At 32.7% G+C, this 17347-nt stretch overlaps 3 protein-coding genes across 3 annotated transcripts; 1 reads left to right on the top strand and 2 right to left on the bottom strand.

The window, feature by feature from the left end:
- Positions 1–269: 269 nt before the first annotated feature.
- On the top strand, positions 270–1399 carry P153DRAFT_331481 (uncharacterized protein). Its single transcript, XM_033665465.1, has 2 exons — positions 270–277; positions 340–1399. Exon 2 carries the CDS (start codon positions 373–375, stop codon positions 1222–1224), a length of 852 nt encoding a protein of 283 aa, XP_033527478.1. The 5' UTR covers positions 270–277; positions 340–372; the 3' UTR covers positions 1225–1399.
- P153DRAFT_392948 (uncharacterized protein) lies at positions 1389–2609 on the bottom strand (the record flags this gene model as incomplete). Its single annotated transcript, XM_033671194.1, has 1 exon — positions 1389–2609. One exon carries the CDS (start codon positions 2607–2609, stop codon positions 1389–1391), a length of 1221 nt encoding a protein of 406 aa, XP_033527477.1.
- Positions 2610–2889: 280 nt separating this feature from the next.
- P153DRAFT_271492 (uncharacterized protein) lies at positions 2890–3530 on the bottom strand (the record flags this gene model as incomplete). Its single annotated transcript, XM_033662904.1, has 3 exons — positions 2890–3124; positions 3176–3299; positions 3347–3530. Coding segments are annotated over 3 exons (543 nt in total), but the record flags the coding sequence as incomplete, so codon positions are not given.
- Between the last annotated feature and the right edge of the window lie 13817 nt (positions 3531–17347).

Genomic DNA, 17347 nt, shown 5'->3' with positions numbered 1-17347 from the left:
TTGAGGTTGCTAAAAACGGAGCATTCATTTATCCGACCTCTCTATTTACGATCGTTGTGCCTGCACGCTCGGTTGTTGCGTGACTGTGCCTTACGTTTGTCCGCCTCACGTAAGAACTAGCTGCGCATCCACACTGTACCCCACAGATCCTTCGAGATGTCTCTCACTTAGCCCCAAGGCTGACCTTTATTACTTGTCATACTTGCGCGGCCTGAACTCTATCGCCATCAGTCATGCACAGCGGCATCTTCCAAGGCGTAGTTTTTGAAGGGCTCAGGTTAGTACTTCATCACCTCACAAGACCATCCGCTTTCCTGCTTACTCTCTCTTCTACCAAAGTCACAACTACTATTGTAGCTTAATTTTTCCATTATGGCGACCGAATTTTTCAACACCGCAGACTCGACCTTCGCGGGCTACGATATCACAGATACTCAGATCAAGACGCTCAGAGACTATCTCGAGAGCAACACCATCGCTGAAGAAGCTGTCAAGCAGCTGACTGTGCACCCCGAGGAATCTTCGACGCCCGTTGAGATGAAAAAGAGACTCGGTGGCCTCTGGACACTCCTGAACGATACAGCAGTCAGGCTGCCAAGTGCGCAACCAAAGATCATATCAATCTTGCGGACGATACGAAAATTGCCCAAAGCTCAAGAGCCGAAGGGCGCAGGAGAGGAATACATCGATCTCGACGACGGCTTTTACTGGAAAGAGCTCACGGATTGGGCTAACAACTGGGCGGACGCCTTCAACAGCCACGCCTCACGTTTCCTCGTAGAGCAGCCTGCAGACGGCCAGGATAAAGCGAACAGAAGAGTTGCTTGGACGAGCGCATGTGAATATACTGGCCGCCTCGCTGCAACAGGCGACGATGCACTTTCGTCGTATGGGGCTGGTCTTGAGCGCGCTACACGCGCTATTGCTGAAGCATTGGAAGTCGACACAGGCAATGAAGAGCCTGATAGTGTGGAAGCTGCCGCAGAACTGTTTCTCTACGCGGGGTCTGAGCTGTATCGTTGCTGCCAGGAAGGTCAGAAGTATGGCATGTTGAACAGCCCGGCTAGCATGTGGAAGGGCGACGAGGGGTTTTCGCAAGACCGCTGGAGGTTCTGGGGAGAGAGATGGAACGCCTTGTCGAAGGCGGAGAGCCTATCTGCTGATACTCGTAGAATCGCAAAGCAGTCTGTCGAAGCAATGAAACAGGTCGAATACATGAAGTAGAGATATTCCAGAAAAGACTTAAGATCAAAACAGATAGTTTTATGTTGATGCTCTTTCCTGATTCCGGATATACCGAGTTTTGAAAAGTTGAGACATGAGGTAGATAGTATAACTTATAGAATTGATATACCAATTAATACAGCAGTCCTTCCTAGAAGCGACGTCTAAGGCGTATAATAAACTGTTCGCTCTCGAGCACTCTTGGCTGTGAAGGCACTGTTCCCACTTGCTGTCGCCTCTTCTTTGTTATTATCTAACTCGCCAACGAATTCCCATGCTCCAGCCACTTGTACCAGCCTTACAACAGCCCGGTCTACCTTCTTCTCAATACTTTTCATGTCGTTCGGTGCGCCAATTGTGCCCAGGCCGTTTCCAGTCAATAGTAGTGGCAGTAAAGAAGATTTCCAAATTGGTATCCCTTGCTTGTCAAACAGCGTCTTGACCCCCATCATAAATAGTGATATTGTGGTAAGAGCAAGTAGCATGAACGGGAAAGCCAGCCATACCCAGTTGAACTGCGTGCATACTGTAGTTCTCATGACGAGGCCTTGCACAAAGTCAGTGCTGTGATCCCATGAAGTGCCTTGTCTGCGCATCATATTGGTTATAGCAGATGCGACAGCTTCAATGTTGGCGTCGATAGTGTCGAAAGTGGCATTGCCTTTGTTGTAAAGACTTGTCAGCCACCACTGGTCGCACAGAACGTTGTTCCAGTCGTCCGGTCCTGATTGTGCAGAGAACGGAGGGGTGGTAGAAGCTCCAATCTGGTAACAGCTACCTTTGAGAGTGTCAAATACAAACTTCGAAAGTGCTTGAACGTACATTCCCGGAAAATAGAAGTAACATTCTTGCGGAACTGTTATGTTGTTACCATTAACGAGAGTCTTGTTGCCGCCAGGGACAAACGAAGCATTGTCCGCCGTATAGTTGATGCCATCAACTACACATGGTGTGTTGAACAATTCGTAACTGGGAAAGGATTCAGTTTGATTGCGAATGGCAGGCGTTTCGCTGACAAGAGTTTCCGAGAAGACGCCATCATCAATTGATCCATGATAGTTCTTAACGCACGGGTAGAACGCGCAGGTTGATGCAACGACATCAAAGACGTCCCAGTAAGACGTAAGGTTCATTTCTTGTGCTTCCGAACGTGTACATGTGACATTGTAAAGCTGTGAATTCGAAGCTGAGCTTTGATCTGGAGTTGCGACAAATTTGCAGCCGTTGAGCGTGAGAGTCAAGACATTGACGTTCATAAAAGCCGACTCTAATGCCTCTGCGGATGTGTCGCTGAAATATGTTTCCACGATATCAGATGACCATCCCCATCCAGTAGTAGAGTTGAACCAAATCCTTGGACCCCCACCGGCAGTAAAAAGTGTCATCCTGTGCGCCAGGGCCACGACCAGTATAATTGAAGGTCGCTAGGCCACCACCTACGTTGATCTGATCATCGCCATTAGTAAGGGTCAGGAGATACTCTCTGTATCCATCGGGAAGAGGCTCGTCATCGAAAATGGAAACGGAAGTCGGTTGAGGTTCGTATACGGATCGAGTCAGGTCAACACACTTCTTGCAAAGTGCTATAGACGAGTGCGTCACCCCGTAGTTGAAGGTGAACGACCAGTTGCCAGTGCTGCAAGTCGCCTGTATCGCAGAGCTCTTTCCGGTCGGGTTAGCTAGCCCAGCTACAATTGCTGCCTTAGTGTCTGAATCCAACTCGTAGTCTCCAGGACCTAGGCGCCGTATGTGTGTGTTGTTGATTACGTGAGCTATCTGAATTGAGGAGTTCGATTGAACGAGAGGGAGGTTGCAGGGTATTGACTTGAGGGCTTGCTGCGTGAAAGGACCTATACCAACTGATAGGATTATAATTACGCAACCAAGAAGAATTGAATCACTTCGAAGATGTCAGCCACTGTTCTATGAGCAAAACCTGGCTGCCTCATACAGTCTTCGTAGTTTGAAAAGAAGCAGCAAAGATGCCCAAGGTCCCCGGGCTGCTTCGTCGAATCGAGCTATATGTCGAAGTGAATGCGGGCGACGGTACCACAACCACTTGGCTTGGCTGATGGCTTGTCCTGGGTCAGCAACATAGAGAGTTTTAGGCTGACGCACTCACTTTCTTCGACCCCGAACAACATACACACCCTTAAAAATGTAGAAAGTATGGCAATTAAGGTGTTAAGGTTGATGCTGTATTTCCAGGCTGGTTGCTCTTTGCCGTTGAACATCACGAGCGTAATGATAATCGCGACTAAAGCACCCATACTTAGCAACAACGATAGTATCTCGGACCACCAAGCTGTCCATAACACTCTGGGGCAGCGCTGGGTCGCGGGAAATGCGTCGTCCGTGGAAGACGCCATATCCGAGGCTACAGCAAGAAAACCCTGCTGCTCTGGCTTCCCCGGGGTATCCGTATCTACAGAAAGCGGTCGGATTTGCGACTCGAGCTCGTAAGAATGCACGTTGTCAGTTGGCGCACCGCTAGTTGTTGACATCGCTACAAGCGGGGCCTGAGAGTCGTGTAGCGATGACGTCGTCGAGGAAGCTCTGGATCGCAACGTCGTGGGAGGATAATGCGCGCTTATCGTGGGTATGTGTAAAAGACGGTTCGGCAGTATAACTAATAAACGTCCGAAGAAGAAAAGTGTTTAAACCAGAAGCTATTTAATAAATAAATCTACTTATACTTAGCGTTATAACTACGCTACTAACCTAATAGTAAACCGTAGAATAACTCTAGAAGGACTTATATAATATAGTTAGCGTACTAGAAAAGAATAGATTAAATAACGTAAGTCTAGACCTATTAGAATAGCTAAACTATATTACTACTATAGATATTAACTAACTAGTGTTTATATATAAGGTATATACCTAAATTATATTATAGTATTAAGCTTAAAAATAGTAAATAAGAAATACCTACTCTATAGTTTAGCCTAGAGCTTTAGTTAAAAAGGTTTCTAGCTTAATTATAATTAATATATAAACTTATAATTAAATATATAAGAAGTTAACTCTAAGAGTAGTTACTAGTATAAAGTAAATAAATCTACTATAAACCTATAATACTAGCTCTTTTCTACTTAAAGTTCTTTTTATAAATCCTAGTAGTTAAAGTAACTATACTTTAAAGCTTTACTTAGTAAAGTTCTACTAGATCTAACTAATTATATAAGCTCTTTTTTAGTAAAAATTAATTATATTTTTAATTTACTATTATAATAGGCTAGGCCTAGTAGAACCTTAATAAGTAAAGCTTTAGAGCTTAGTAGGCCTAACTACTAATACCTATACTACTACCTATATACTAGAAATACTTAGTATACTACTAAAAGAACTATAAGTAAAGAAAAACTAGTATTATAAATTCTTAGTAAATTTATTTAATTTATACTAGTAACTACTTTTAAAGTTAACTTCTTATATTTAAATTTACTTATAAAAATACTTCTAGGTATTAAAATTACCTTAGAAATTACTAGTAGTATATCTATTAAAAGAAATACTATAGTTACTAAGTTAAAAGTAAAAGCTTTATAGCTAGTAAAAATAGGCTTTATATAGAAAGTAATTAAAATATACTTATAAATAATAGTAGAAGAAAATCTAGATTAATAGAAAGTTCTATTAAAACTCTAGAAATATTAGGTTATTAATTATTAACCTAAAAGTATATAAAAATAGGTATATATACACTAAGCTAGTACCTAAAATCTAAAACTAAAAATTAGATAAATATAATATCTAGATATAAAAACTACCTAGATATAATATACTAACTTAAAAATTAATTAGATATAAAAATTAACTAGATTTAAAAATTATATAGACCTAATATATAGACTTAAAGATTAACTAGATATAAAAATTAACTAAATTTAATAATTACCTAGACCTAATATATAGACTTAAAAATTAACTAGACATAAAAATTAACTAGACTTAAAAACTACCTAGATATAATATACTAACTTAAAAATTAACTAGACGTAAAAATTAATTAGATTTAAAAATTATATAGACCTAATATATAGACTTAAAAATTAACTAGATATAAAAATTATCTAGATATAATATATACCTTCTATACTAACCTAGATAACTATAGAGTATCTAATAACTTTTAAAATAGTTAAATAAATCTAGAATAGCTCTAGAAGAGTAGGCTATCTTAATAATAAAACTACGTAGTAGTTAAAAACTAGAAGTATATAATAAGAACTATTACTATACTATTATTTACTACTTAATACCTAATCTATATAATAGGCTAGGCCTAGTAGAACCTTAGTAAGTAAAGTCTTAGAGCTTAGTAGGCCTAACTACTAATACCTATACTACTACTTATACTTTAGAAACTCTTAGTATACTACTAGAAGAACTATAAGTAGAGGAAAACTAGTACTATAGATCTTTAGTAAATTTATTTAATTTATACTAGTAACTACCTTTAGAGTTAGCCTCTTATATTTAAATTTACTTATAAAAATACTCCTAGGTATTAGAAGTACCTTAAGAACTACTAGTAGTATATCTATTAAAAGAAATACTATAGTTACTAAGCTAAAAGTAGAAACTTTATAGCTAGTAGAAATAGGCTTTATATAGAAAGTAATTAAAATACGCCTATAAACTATAGTAAGATAGAACCTAAATAAATAAAAAGTTCTACTAAAACTTTAGCTAGTTTCCTAGAGTCTCTAAGAGGATAAATAATAAATAATAAAGTTTATAAATATACTAATCTTAATAGCTAGCCTATTATTAGTAGTAGCTAGAAAATAACTAATTAAAGAATCTAATAAAGAGTTCTCCTTAGAAGAACTATATAATACGCTATAGATACTAACCTAGGAAATTAACCTCTTTAAAAATAATATACTACTAGTACCTACTTCTTTTAAATAAAGAGTTTAATAATTAGAGAAAGAGGTATATAAACTAAGAGTAGTTCTAGAACTAACCTTTCTTATAGTAACTACTAAGACCTATATAAAAAACTTTAAGATACTAGATTCTAACTACTTTAAAGGTAACTAGAAGAACTATTAAAGGTTCTAAACTTAGATAAACTATAAGCTAGAACGTAATATTAAAAGACTAGAATTAGGCTCTAGGTATATCTTTAACTAATTAAAAAGACCTATAGCTAGTATTACCTTATTATAGATAGATTATAATAAGATAGGTACTATAGAAGGCCTATAAATATTTCTAAATAAATAATTTATAGATAACTTATATACTAAAAGAGCTAGGTAGAAACTTTAAACCTTTTAGTAAAGAAAGCTTTCTTTATAATACTTTAATATAAAATTAATAAGGCTAGCCTTTAAAGTAGAAAAAGAGAGTAATACTAATAACTTAAAAATAAGGTATCTTAGTATACTACAGCCTAACCTATAAGACTAAATAATATCTATAAAAGTGCTAAGTAACTAGACTATCTAGTTACTAATAACTTAAGTAGTTACTATTAAGAAAAATCTTTTTAGGGCTAAGATTAGGTCTACTTTCTTATATATAAGGTTTCTTTAGAATAACCTTATAGATTAGAAACTCTTAAAAGCTTACTTTAGTTAAGTAATTAAAGTAATAGGTAGAACTTAGAATAGAGCTAAATAAGCTAATAAAAAAAAGTACTTTCTCTATAGAAAAAAGAACCTATATCTATATTATAAAAAACCTAGGTACTATACTAATAAGAACTTTCTAGTACTAGCTAATTATCTAGCTTAAGCTACCTTTATAGTAACCTAAAACCTAAAAGAGTTCTTAAATAAGGAAATAGTAAGTTTAGAAAACTAAAAACTCCTATATATAAATATAAGTAGAGGTATAAGAAACTAGATTAAGAAGAAAAGTAGTTTTTATTATTTTAGTAAAACTAGCTAGATATAAGACTTAGTTATAGTAGTAACATAGTATAGTAAAGATAGAATAATAGTATTTAAATATATAATAAGATAAATTACTAAGGTATAAGAAGCTAACCCTAAGGGTAGTTACTAGTATAAATTAGATAAATTTACTAAGGATCTATAGTACTAGTTTTCCTCTACTTATAGTTCTTCTAGTAGCGTACTAGCTATTTCTAGTAGGTGTTAATAGTTAGAGCAGCTAAGCTCTAAGGCTTTACTTACTAAGGTTCTACTAGGCCTAGCCTATTATATAAGCCCTTTTCTAGTAAAAAAATTTTGTATTTTAACCCTACTATAATATAACACGTTAACCTACCTCTATACGTAATTTTTACTGCAGCTATACTAACTTTACCTACCTTAACTTCTACTTTACCTACTACTATAATAGTAGGTTTAATTAAGAAGCCTTACTTATTTTCTAAGTTCTTCTCTACAGCTACTAGCTTTCTAAGGAAGTTTCTAGTAAGAAAGTAGACTTATTCTACTACTAAGAGTAATAAGAAGGCCTTACCTTTACCTATAAGTTTATTTAGTTTACTAGATTTACTCTTCTCCTTACTAACTTCTTATTTTATTAGCTTTATACCCTACTACTTACTTATCTATTACTACTAGCGTTATCTCTACCTCTACTTCTACCTCTATTACTAAGAGCTATATATAACGGGCTAGGCCTAGTAGAACCTTAGCAAGTAAAGCCTTAGAGCTTAGTAGGCCTAACTACTAATACCTACCCTACTACCTATACTTTAGAAACTCTTGGTATACTACTAGAAGGACTATAAGTAGAGGAAAATATTACGGGTATTTCTATCTAAGCTCCTGTTAGCCTACCTTTAGTAGACCTCTAGGCTAAGGGCGTAAGGCCCTTAGAGCTCTAGTATATAGTACTTATAAATCCCTAGGGCTTATACCCTAAGGATTTATCTAATCTTTTAATAAATACCTATTTATTCTATATCTTAATTACCTATTTATAGTGCCCTTATAATTTAAATTCTTTATACTCCTCCTTAGAAAGAGCAGTTAATTTAAGATAAATAGGAGCTATTTTCTTTAATAGAAAAATAATACCTCCTTAAAGAGAACAAAATATTACGCCTAAGAAGGGCCTAATAGTATTCTTATCTAGAACTAAAAGTAACTTAGCCCTAGAGTAAGGCCTAGCTGCCTATGTTAAAGATATAGAGAACTTAGATAAAGAAGAAGAAACTTCTAAGTAAGAAGTAACTTACTTCCTAATAAAGAACTAGCTACTTAAGGAAATATATAAAAGCTCCTTAGGATAACCCTTAATTAAGAAAATAAGCTACGCACTTCCTTCTAGAATATAGCTAGAAAGTAGTATTAATAGAGTTCTAGAGGTAATCTACTAGTTTAGTGTTTTATAACCTTCTTAGAAATTACCTCTAAGAGTCTATACGTAAGCAGCTCTACTAAGCAGTAAGTAGTATATTTAATTAATCTTAAATAGGCTTCTAGAAAAATAACTTTAAGGTACTAGCCTAGAATATATTATAATCCTAGAAAGATATCTCTAAGTTACCTTATAGTACTTAGGCCTAGGATGCTTTACTACCTTAGTAGAGCCTTTCTAGTTAGTATCTAACGCGGTAGGAAGGCTAATTAGGGTACTTAATATAGTAAACCCTAAGCCTAAATTAGGTATAGAATTCTGTGTCTCTACCTCCTAATAAGTAGATTAGTAGGTTAAGGATATAGACACAGTATTTAAGTATACCTAGGTACTAGAGGACTCTATAACTAGAACTTACTAGGCAATAAGTACTATCTAATATAGAGTATACTAAGAATTAATCTAATAAAAGATTAATAAGGGGGTAATCTGTACCTAGGCTAACGTCTGCGTAGAGAAGTAGAAGCTAGTATAAGACCTAGTCCTTATATAGTATAAAAACTACTTAAAGTTTTAGAACTTTAAGTAGTATACTAATAACTTAGTTAACGTATTCTTGCTATACCTAAACTATAGAGAATTTCTACTCTATTAAAGCTTCTTTAAGCTTATAGATAGCAGTGTAAATAATAAGTTAAAGATCTCCTTAGTATAGGCAAAGGCCCCTAAGGCTTACTAATAAGAGATTTAGTGCAATAGAGTATTAGAGACTATTACTAAATAGTTAGAGTTTAAGTAGGCTCTCTGTAACGCAGAGACTACTATAGGTATAAAGATAGAGTTAAAACTATTAGACTCTATAAAGCCTAAATAAACAGCTACCTCCCTAACTTAAGGTAGCTATAAGAAAAGACATAACTCTAAACCCTTAAGATAGTACTAGGACTAATCTGCTAGCGCCCTACCCTAGGCCTAAAACTAGGGCAGTAGGTAAGTAGCAAATACTAGTAATAATTAAGATAATAAGAAAAAGAGTTAATAGAAACTAAATTAGAAAACTAATACTAACTAACTTTAAGACTTAAAGAGCTAAGGCCTAGAAAAAGAAAAGCCCTAATTGTAAATCTTTTTTAATTATAGCTAGGGCTAAAGTTAAAAGAGAAATAAACCTGTATTAAAGTTACTATAATCCTATAAGGGTCTAATAGGGCTATAATACTCCTCTACGCGCTATATAACTTAGGCGCAGAGATTAATATTATTAACTAATATATAGTTAAGGAGAGGAATCTCCTTTATAGTCTATTTTATTAGAAGCTAGTAGTAAGCTTTATTAATAGTAACTATTTAAATATTCTTAAACTATATAAACTTATACTCTTATATAGTAATATAAGAAGAACTGCTAAAGAAGTAGACCCTTAGATATTCTAGGCAGTAAACTTTACAGGTTATAACCTTATACTAGGGTACCCTTAGCTGTAAGAGGCAGATCTAAAGATCTACTTCTTAATAGGTAAGTTTAAATAGTAGGTAGATAATACTAATAGAATTTAGTTACTCTTTACAGAATAACTACTAGATAATATAAGTTTAGGAGAAAGAGTATATATTTTCTACCCTAGTAATCTAGCGTATAAGCTCCTGCCTAGTAGCTAGGAAGCCCTATATAAGGAACTCCTATAGAAAGACCCTAGAACGCCTACGCCTACAGGCAGAGTGTAACTAGGAGGAGATATAGTTTAAGACGTAGAGTACTATTACTAAAAGAAGATCCTTTAGTTAAAGAATAAGTTCTTAGAGATTATTAATTATCTTTACTACTATATATAGAACTATCTAGACTTAGCCTAGCTACTAGAAATAGTAGCCTATTAAATAGTTACTAGTATATATAACAAGAACCCTAATTAGGCTAGACTACCTCTAGGCGTAGCCTATATCCTAACTAATAATATTAAGATAGATACTCTGTATCTAGCAGTTAAAGATAATACGCCTAATCTAAATAAATTAAAATTTATACTAGAGAAGCTATACTATAAGTAGCTTACGTTTAGTAAGTATTAAGCAGGTATACTTTAACCTAATAGGGAGTATAATTACCCTATTAACTTAAAGCTAGGGACTAAGGTCCTAAATCTCCCTATCTATAACCTCTTTAGCTATAAGCTAGAAATCCTACAGGACTACCTTAATACAGCCTAGGAGAAGGGATAGATCTATCCTAGTAAATTACTTATAGATACTTTAATCCTCTTTATACTAAAAGCTAATAAGATAATAAGACTTTATATAGACTATTATAGACTAAACAAAGTTATAATTAAGAATTAATACCCTATCCTACTTATAAGTAAGATATTAAATTAATTATTAAAGGTAGCTATCTTCTTTAAGCTTAACCTCTGTAAAGCCTATTACAGGCTATAGATTAGAGAGGGTAATAAGTAGAAGACAGCCTTTAAAATAAGGTATAGCTATTTTAAGTATTTAGTTATACCCTTTAGATTAGTAAACGCACTAGTAACGTTCTAATCCTATATTTATAGAGCCTTAAGTAGCCTAGTAGATTATACCTGCGTAGTATATCTAGATAATATCTTAATCTACTCTAAGAATAAGGAAGACTATAATACCTATATTAAGGAGATCCTTAATAGGCTTATTAAGTAGAGCTTATACTATAAGGTAAGTAAATATATCTTTTTAACAAAATCTATAGAGTTCCTAGGCTTTATTATTACCCCTAGTAGTATAGTTATAGACCTAGTAAGGGTATAAACTATTAGAGAGTAGCTAGAGCCTAAGAGATATAAGGATATCTAAGTATTCTTAGGTTTTATAAACTTCTATAGAAGATTTATCTATAACTACTTTAGTATTATATACCTACTAGTAGACTATATAATAGCTACCTAGTCTCTAGCGCTAGCCCCTACAGGAGCTAGCGTAGATAGAAAGAGGAAGAAAAACCTAAAGAAGACTTAAAAGAGTTTAATAAAATAGTATTAGCTATAGAGTTAGCCTAATAAGGTTTATAAGGCCTTCCTCTCTATCTAATTAAAGTTTACTAAAGCCCCTATACTTTAGCACTTTAATCTAGTAAAGCTAGTAATAGTCTTAACTAATATATTAGACTTTGCTATAGTAGTAATCTTGCTTTAGCCCTAAACGTCTAAGCTAGTAACTAACCTTTATTAAAAGCTAGTAGCGTTCTAGAGCTGTAAGTTTACTAGCCTATTAATTTAATAGTATATATATAATAAGGAGCTTTCTATAATTATAGAATTATTTAGGTAGTAAAGATACTACCTTAAATACGCTCTATTAATAATCTAAGTCCTCTCTAATTATAATAACCTTTAGTATTTTATAACTATAAAGGAACTCTTCCCTAAATAAGTATATTAGGCAGAAGAGCTGGCTTAATTTAACTTTAAAGTTAAATATAAGCTAAGACTAGAGAACCTAGCTAATAGTCCCTTAAAACGCCCTAACTATATATAGGGCCTTATAGTTAGAGAATAACAGGCACTTTATAATATAATACTACCTATACTTTAATAGAAGCTTTAAATATAGACCCTTTAAAAGTCTAAGGCTTAACTAATTAATTAGGCAATTTTAGTAGAAAACTACTCTAGGGGTAGGCTAGTATAGCTCTATTAACCCTCTAAAACAGTCCCTAAATAGGAATTCCCTAATAGTAGTTTAGCTACTAGTAGTACACTGCCCTTAGCTCTTAATAGCCCTTCTATAGGCTATAATAGTTAGGGTTAATCTAAATTATTTAAAGCTTAGGAGTAGGACTTTAATATAGCTATAGTATTAGACTATAAGCTTAATAATTAGGTCCTAGCCTCTATATACCTTGTAAATAAAGCTGTATAAGGGGAAAACGCTTATATACTAGAAATTCTAGAATAGCTCTCTAATTTTATTAAATAGGTTTAAGAATAGGATAAGGCCTATCCTGTAAATAAAGTGCTAGTAATATAGAGAGATAGTAGAGTAATTAAGAGTACTGCCTTATAGGAAGTTAACCCTAGTAGTATCCTATATAGGAGCAGAAAAGTATAAATTCCTAATAATATTACCCTACGCTAAAATATACTTATAAGGAACTATAATAATCCTATAAAGAGTTACTATAGAGTTAAGAAGACTAGAGATCTCCTTATAAGAAAGTATTACTAGCTACACCTTAAACTAGATATCTATAAATATATTAAAAGGTATACTACTTACTAGTTAAATAAGATTTAACAGTATAAGCTATAGAGGATACTAGTATCTCTCTCTATACCTAATATAGTATAGTAATATTACTCCTTAGACTTTATTACTAACTTACCTAAGTTAAAAGATAACCTACAGAATATATATAATTTAATTCTAGTGTTAGTAGATAGGTTTAGTAAGTATATCTGCTACCTCCCTATAACTAAAATAATCTTATCCTAGAGAGTAGCTAAACTACTTCTTAAATAAGTATTCTTAAAATAAGGACCTCTAGATACCCTACTATTAGATTATAGCTTAGTGTTTACTAGTTAATTCTAGTTAGATATATACTACTACCTTAAGATTAACTATTACCTAAGTATAGTATTCTACCCCTAGACTAATAGTTAGACTAAAAGGCTAAACTAGGAGCTTAAAATATACCTACGTATCTATATAAACTATAAGTAGGATAACTAAGTTTTATTATTACTATATACTAAATATATATATAACTCTAAAGCGTACTCTGTATATAGAGAATACCCTATTAAGGTAGTATTTAGGTTAAACCTAAAAGGCTTTAATAAAATTCTAGATAAGTACTAGTTAAGGCAACCTTCTAAAGTCTAAGATAAGGACGTAAAGGCGCTAGAGCTCTATTAGTAAGTTACTAGGAGACTTACTTAATAGTAAGAAATATAGGAAGAAGTAAAGTAGAGCCTTAAGTATACCTAGAAGAGTATAATAAAATAGTATAATACTAAGCACTCTAAGAAATACTATACTAAAAGTAAGCAGGTACTCCTTTAAGTAAAAAATATTACTACTAGGCAGCCTTTAAAGAAATTTAATACTAGGTACCTTAAGCCCTTTATAATTATAAAGCGTATTAGGAAATTAGCCTATAAACTAGTACTACTACTCTCTATAGAGTGTATATATCTAGTATTTAATATATTATTACTTAAACTATAGCAGGAACTCCTTACTAAGAAGGGCTTCTAGCTAGGGCCTATATAACTTCTAAAGGATACTCTACCTAGAGATAGGTATAAGGTTAAAGGAATTATAGAATACTGTAACACTACTACCTAAGGGTAGAAGTATAGGGTAAAATAGCTAGGTTAGTCTAATAAGGATACTACCTAGAAACTACTTAAGAATCTTAATTACTATAATAAGATCTTCTAAGACTATTTAGTAAACCTATAAGATACGTCTTAGAGTACCTATAGGCTGCCTAGGGGACGTAGGTAGAAGGTAGAGGCTTTACTAAATCTAGAAGTTAATAATCTACTAAAGTAGAAATAAGGACGTCTTAGGAAGAACGTCTAAAAGGAAGAAGAAGAAGAAAGCTAAAGCTATAGTATAGTAATTACCTCTAAAACTAAAATTATAAACTAGTATAGAATAATATAGGCCTTAGTAAAGATAGAAAATTATAATTATTATTTCTTATACTATCTAAAGAAAGTAAAATATATATTTACTAAGAAAACCTTTATAGTTACCTATTAGAATACTATAGGGTTAGAACTAATACTGCTAGAGTTATACTTAGCTATTAGAGAACTAGAAGAGCTAGTAGTAGAAGCCTTCTTAGAAGTACTACTAGCTACCTTTTAACTAGAAGTATAGAAAGCTACTAAATAAAGACGCTTTTAGAGTAATAGTAAGAATAAGATCTTCTTCTTCTTAGCGTTAGAAATATTAGTGCTGTAGTAGTAGAAGTACTAGTTAATATTCTTAGAAGCGCTATTATATAGGAAGTAAGCCTTTATAGGAGCGTAAATAATAATATTATTAAAATAATACAGGCTAGTAGTACTAAGACCTAACTAGAATAGATTAGTAATAGGAAGATACTAGAATAATAGTAGATTAACCTTATATTACTCTAAGTTATACTAAGCAGAAACTTAATAAGCCTAACTAAAAGCTATAGTAGAGAGACTGCTATTAGTAATAGTATAGCGCTTAGTATAATTATACTTAAGGAAACTCTTATAATAAGCCTTAGTATAGGCGTAAGTATTTACCTAGTTAGCCTATACCTAGTTATCTACAAAGAGCGTATTAGAGTTAGTAGTAGATATAAAGCTAGTAAACTCCTAAGTCTTATATAAGGCGTACTTAAGGTAGTAGTTAAGGATGTTAATAGTGTAATAGAACTTAGGTAGGATCTATTAGAGTTAGTAATAGACAAGGTATAGATAGAATAGAATAGAAAACTTACCTTAGTATAACCTCTAGTCTTAGTATTAGAATAACTACTATAGATACTCTAACTAGCCTTACGTTTATAGTACAGCTTATTACCCTACTACAGCTTAAAAAATAATATAATAGTGCTGTTAAGAAGGCGCTTTTAAGAGGTAGTAGTAAGAAAGTTAATACAGCCTATATACTAGAAGTAAGTAAGGGTAGGCTAAGGGACTATACTAGTAGAGAGCTAGTAGATCTGCTTAGGTAGAGGCATATTACTAATATAGAAAGGCAGAAGTATAGTAAGTTAATAAAAAGAAGGTTATTATAGTAATATTAGAATTATAAGGTAATACGTAGGTATTTTATACCTATCTAGTACGTGCGTATAGGCTCTCTAGAACTACTATAATACTATACTACTTTACCTTACTTTACGTACACTAATAACTATAAAAAGTTATTATAATATAAATAAATAATAAACACTACTCAAGATACTAAGACTATACCTAGTAGACTACTTATAGAGAGCTAATAGACCCCTATAGAGAAACTATAGTTATAAACCCTATAGAGAGTGTAATAGGTACTAATATTAAAGTAAGTACTGCCTACACAGGATAAACCTCTAAGAAGGCTACTAGTAATATACCTTATAAGAATAATACTAGCCTATAAACAATTACGTAAGTTAGTATAAACGCTAACTATAATAATAGAGTAAGTAAATAATAAATTATTATAAGTAAACTCTGTATTAAGCCCTTACTTTATATAATTATATATTATAAAGTCCCTAGAATAGGGCTAGAGAAGTAATAGAGCCTAATAAACTATCTATATAGTTAATAGGCACCTAATAAGGCAAAACTTATAAATGCAAAGTTACTAATAATAATATATAGTAAGTATAACTATACCCCTAAGGATTATAATCTAGAGATAATAGTAAACAGGACTCTCTATAGAGGCCTAGCAGTTACCTATAATAAACTAGGCTACGCTTACTAAAGTTATAAAGACTTAGTAATAAGAATACAGGCCTAGTGCAGTAGGCCCCTAGGCTAGATTTAAGGACTAGCCTAGAGAGAACTTAAATAATTTAGTACTAAATTTCTCCTAAACTATTTTCCCTTTATAGAAGGTTTTTACAGAGTTTAATTAAGGTAACTATATAAATTAAATACCTATTTATTTACTCTAAAAATTCTAGCAGTTTAGGATAAACTATAAGAAGGAGGGAGGCTCTGTTATAGGTATTTCTATCTAAGCTCCTGTCGGCCTACCTTTAGTAGACCTCTAGGCTAAGGGCGTAAGGCCCTTAGAGCTCTAGTATATAGTACTTACAAATCCCTAGAGCTTATATCCTAAGGATTTGTCTAATCTCTTAATAAATACCTATTTATTCTATATCTTAATTACCTATTTACAGTGCCCTTACAGAAAACTAGTACTATAGATTCTTAGTAAATTTATCTAATTTATACTAGTAACTACCCTTAGGGTTAGCTCCTTATATTTAAATTTACTTATAAAAATACTCCTAGGTATTAGAAGTACCTTAGGAACTACTAGTAGTATATCTATTAAAAGAGATACTATAGTTACTAAGCTAAAAGCAGAAGCTTTATAGCTAGCAGAGATAGGCTTTATATAGAAAGTAATTAAAATACGCCTATAAACTATAGCAGAATAGAACCTAGATAAATAAAAAGTTTTACTAAAACTTTAGCTAGTTTCCTAAAGTCTCTAAGAGGATAAATAATAGATAATAAGGTTTATAAATATACTAATCTTAATAGCTAGCCTATTATTAGTAGTAGCTAGAAAATAACTAATTAAAGGATCTAATAAAGGGTCCTCCTTAGAAGAACTGCGTAATGCGCTGTAAATACTAACCTAGGAAATTAACCTCCTTAAAAATAATATACTACTAGTACCTACTTCTTCTAAATAGAGAGTTTAATAATTAGAGGAAGAAGTACATAAACTAAGAGTAGTCCTAGAACTAACCTTTTCTATAGTAATTACTAGGACCTATATAAAAAACTTTAAGATACTAGATCTTAACTACTTTAATAGTAACTAGAAGGACTATTAGAAGTTCTAAACCTAGATAAACTATAAGCTAGAACGTAATATTAAAGGACTAGGATTAGGCCCTAGGTATATCTTTAACTAATTAAAGGGGCCTATAGCTAGTATTACTCTGTTATAAATAGATTATAATAAGATAGGTACTATAAAAGGCCTATAGATATTCCTAGATAAATAATTTATAAACAACTTATATACTAAAAAGGCTAGGTAGAAACTTTAAACCTTTTAGCAGAGAAAGCTTTTCTTATAATACTTTAATATAGAATTTATAAGGCTAGCCTTTAAAGTAGAA

The sequence above is a fragment of the Dothidotthia symphoricarpi genome (assembly GCF_010015815.1).
Source record: "Dothidotthia symphoricarpi CBS 119687 unplaced genomic scaffold P153scaffold_3, whole genome shotgun sequence".
In the NCBI taxonomy this organism is placed as follows: Eukaryota; Fungi; Ascomycota; class Dothideomycetes; order Pleosporales; family Dothidotthiaceae; genus Dothidotthia; species Dothidotthia symphoricarpi.
Note: the sequence above shows the minus strand (reverse complement) of the source record. Positions and strands in the feature narration are given on the sequence as shown.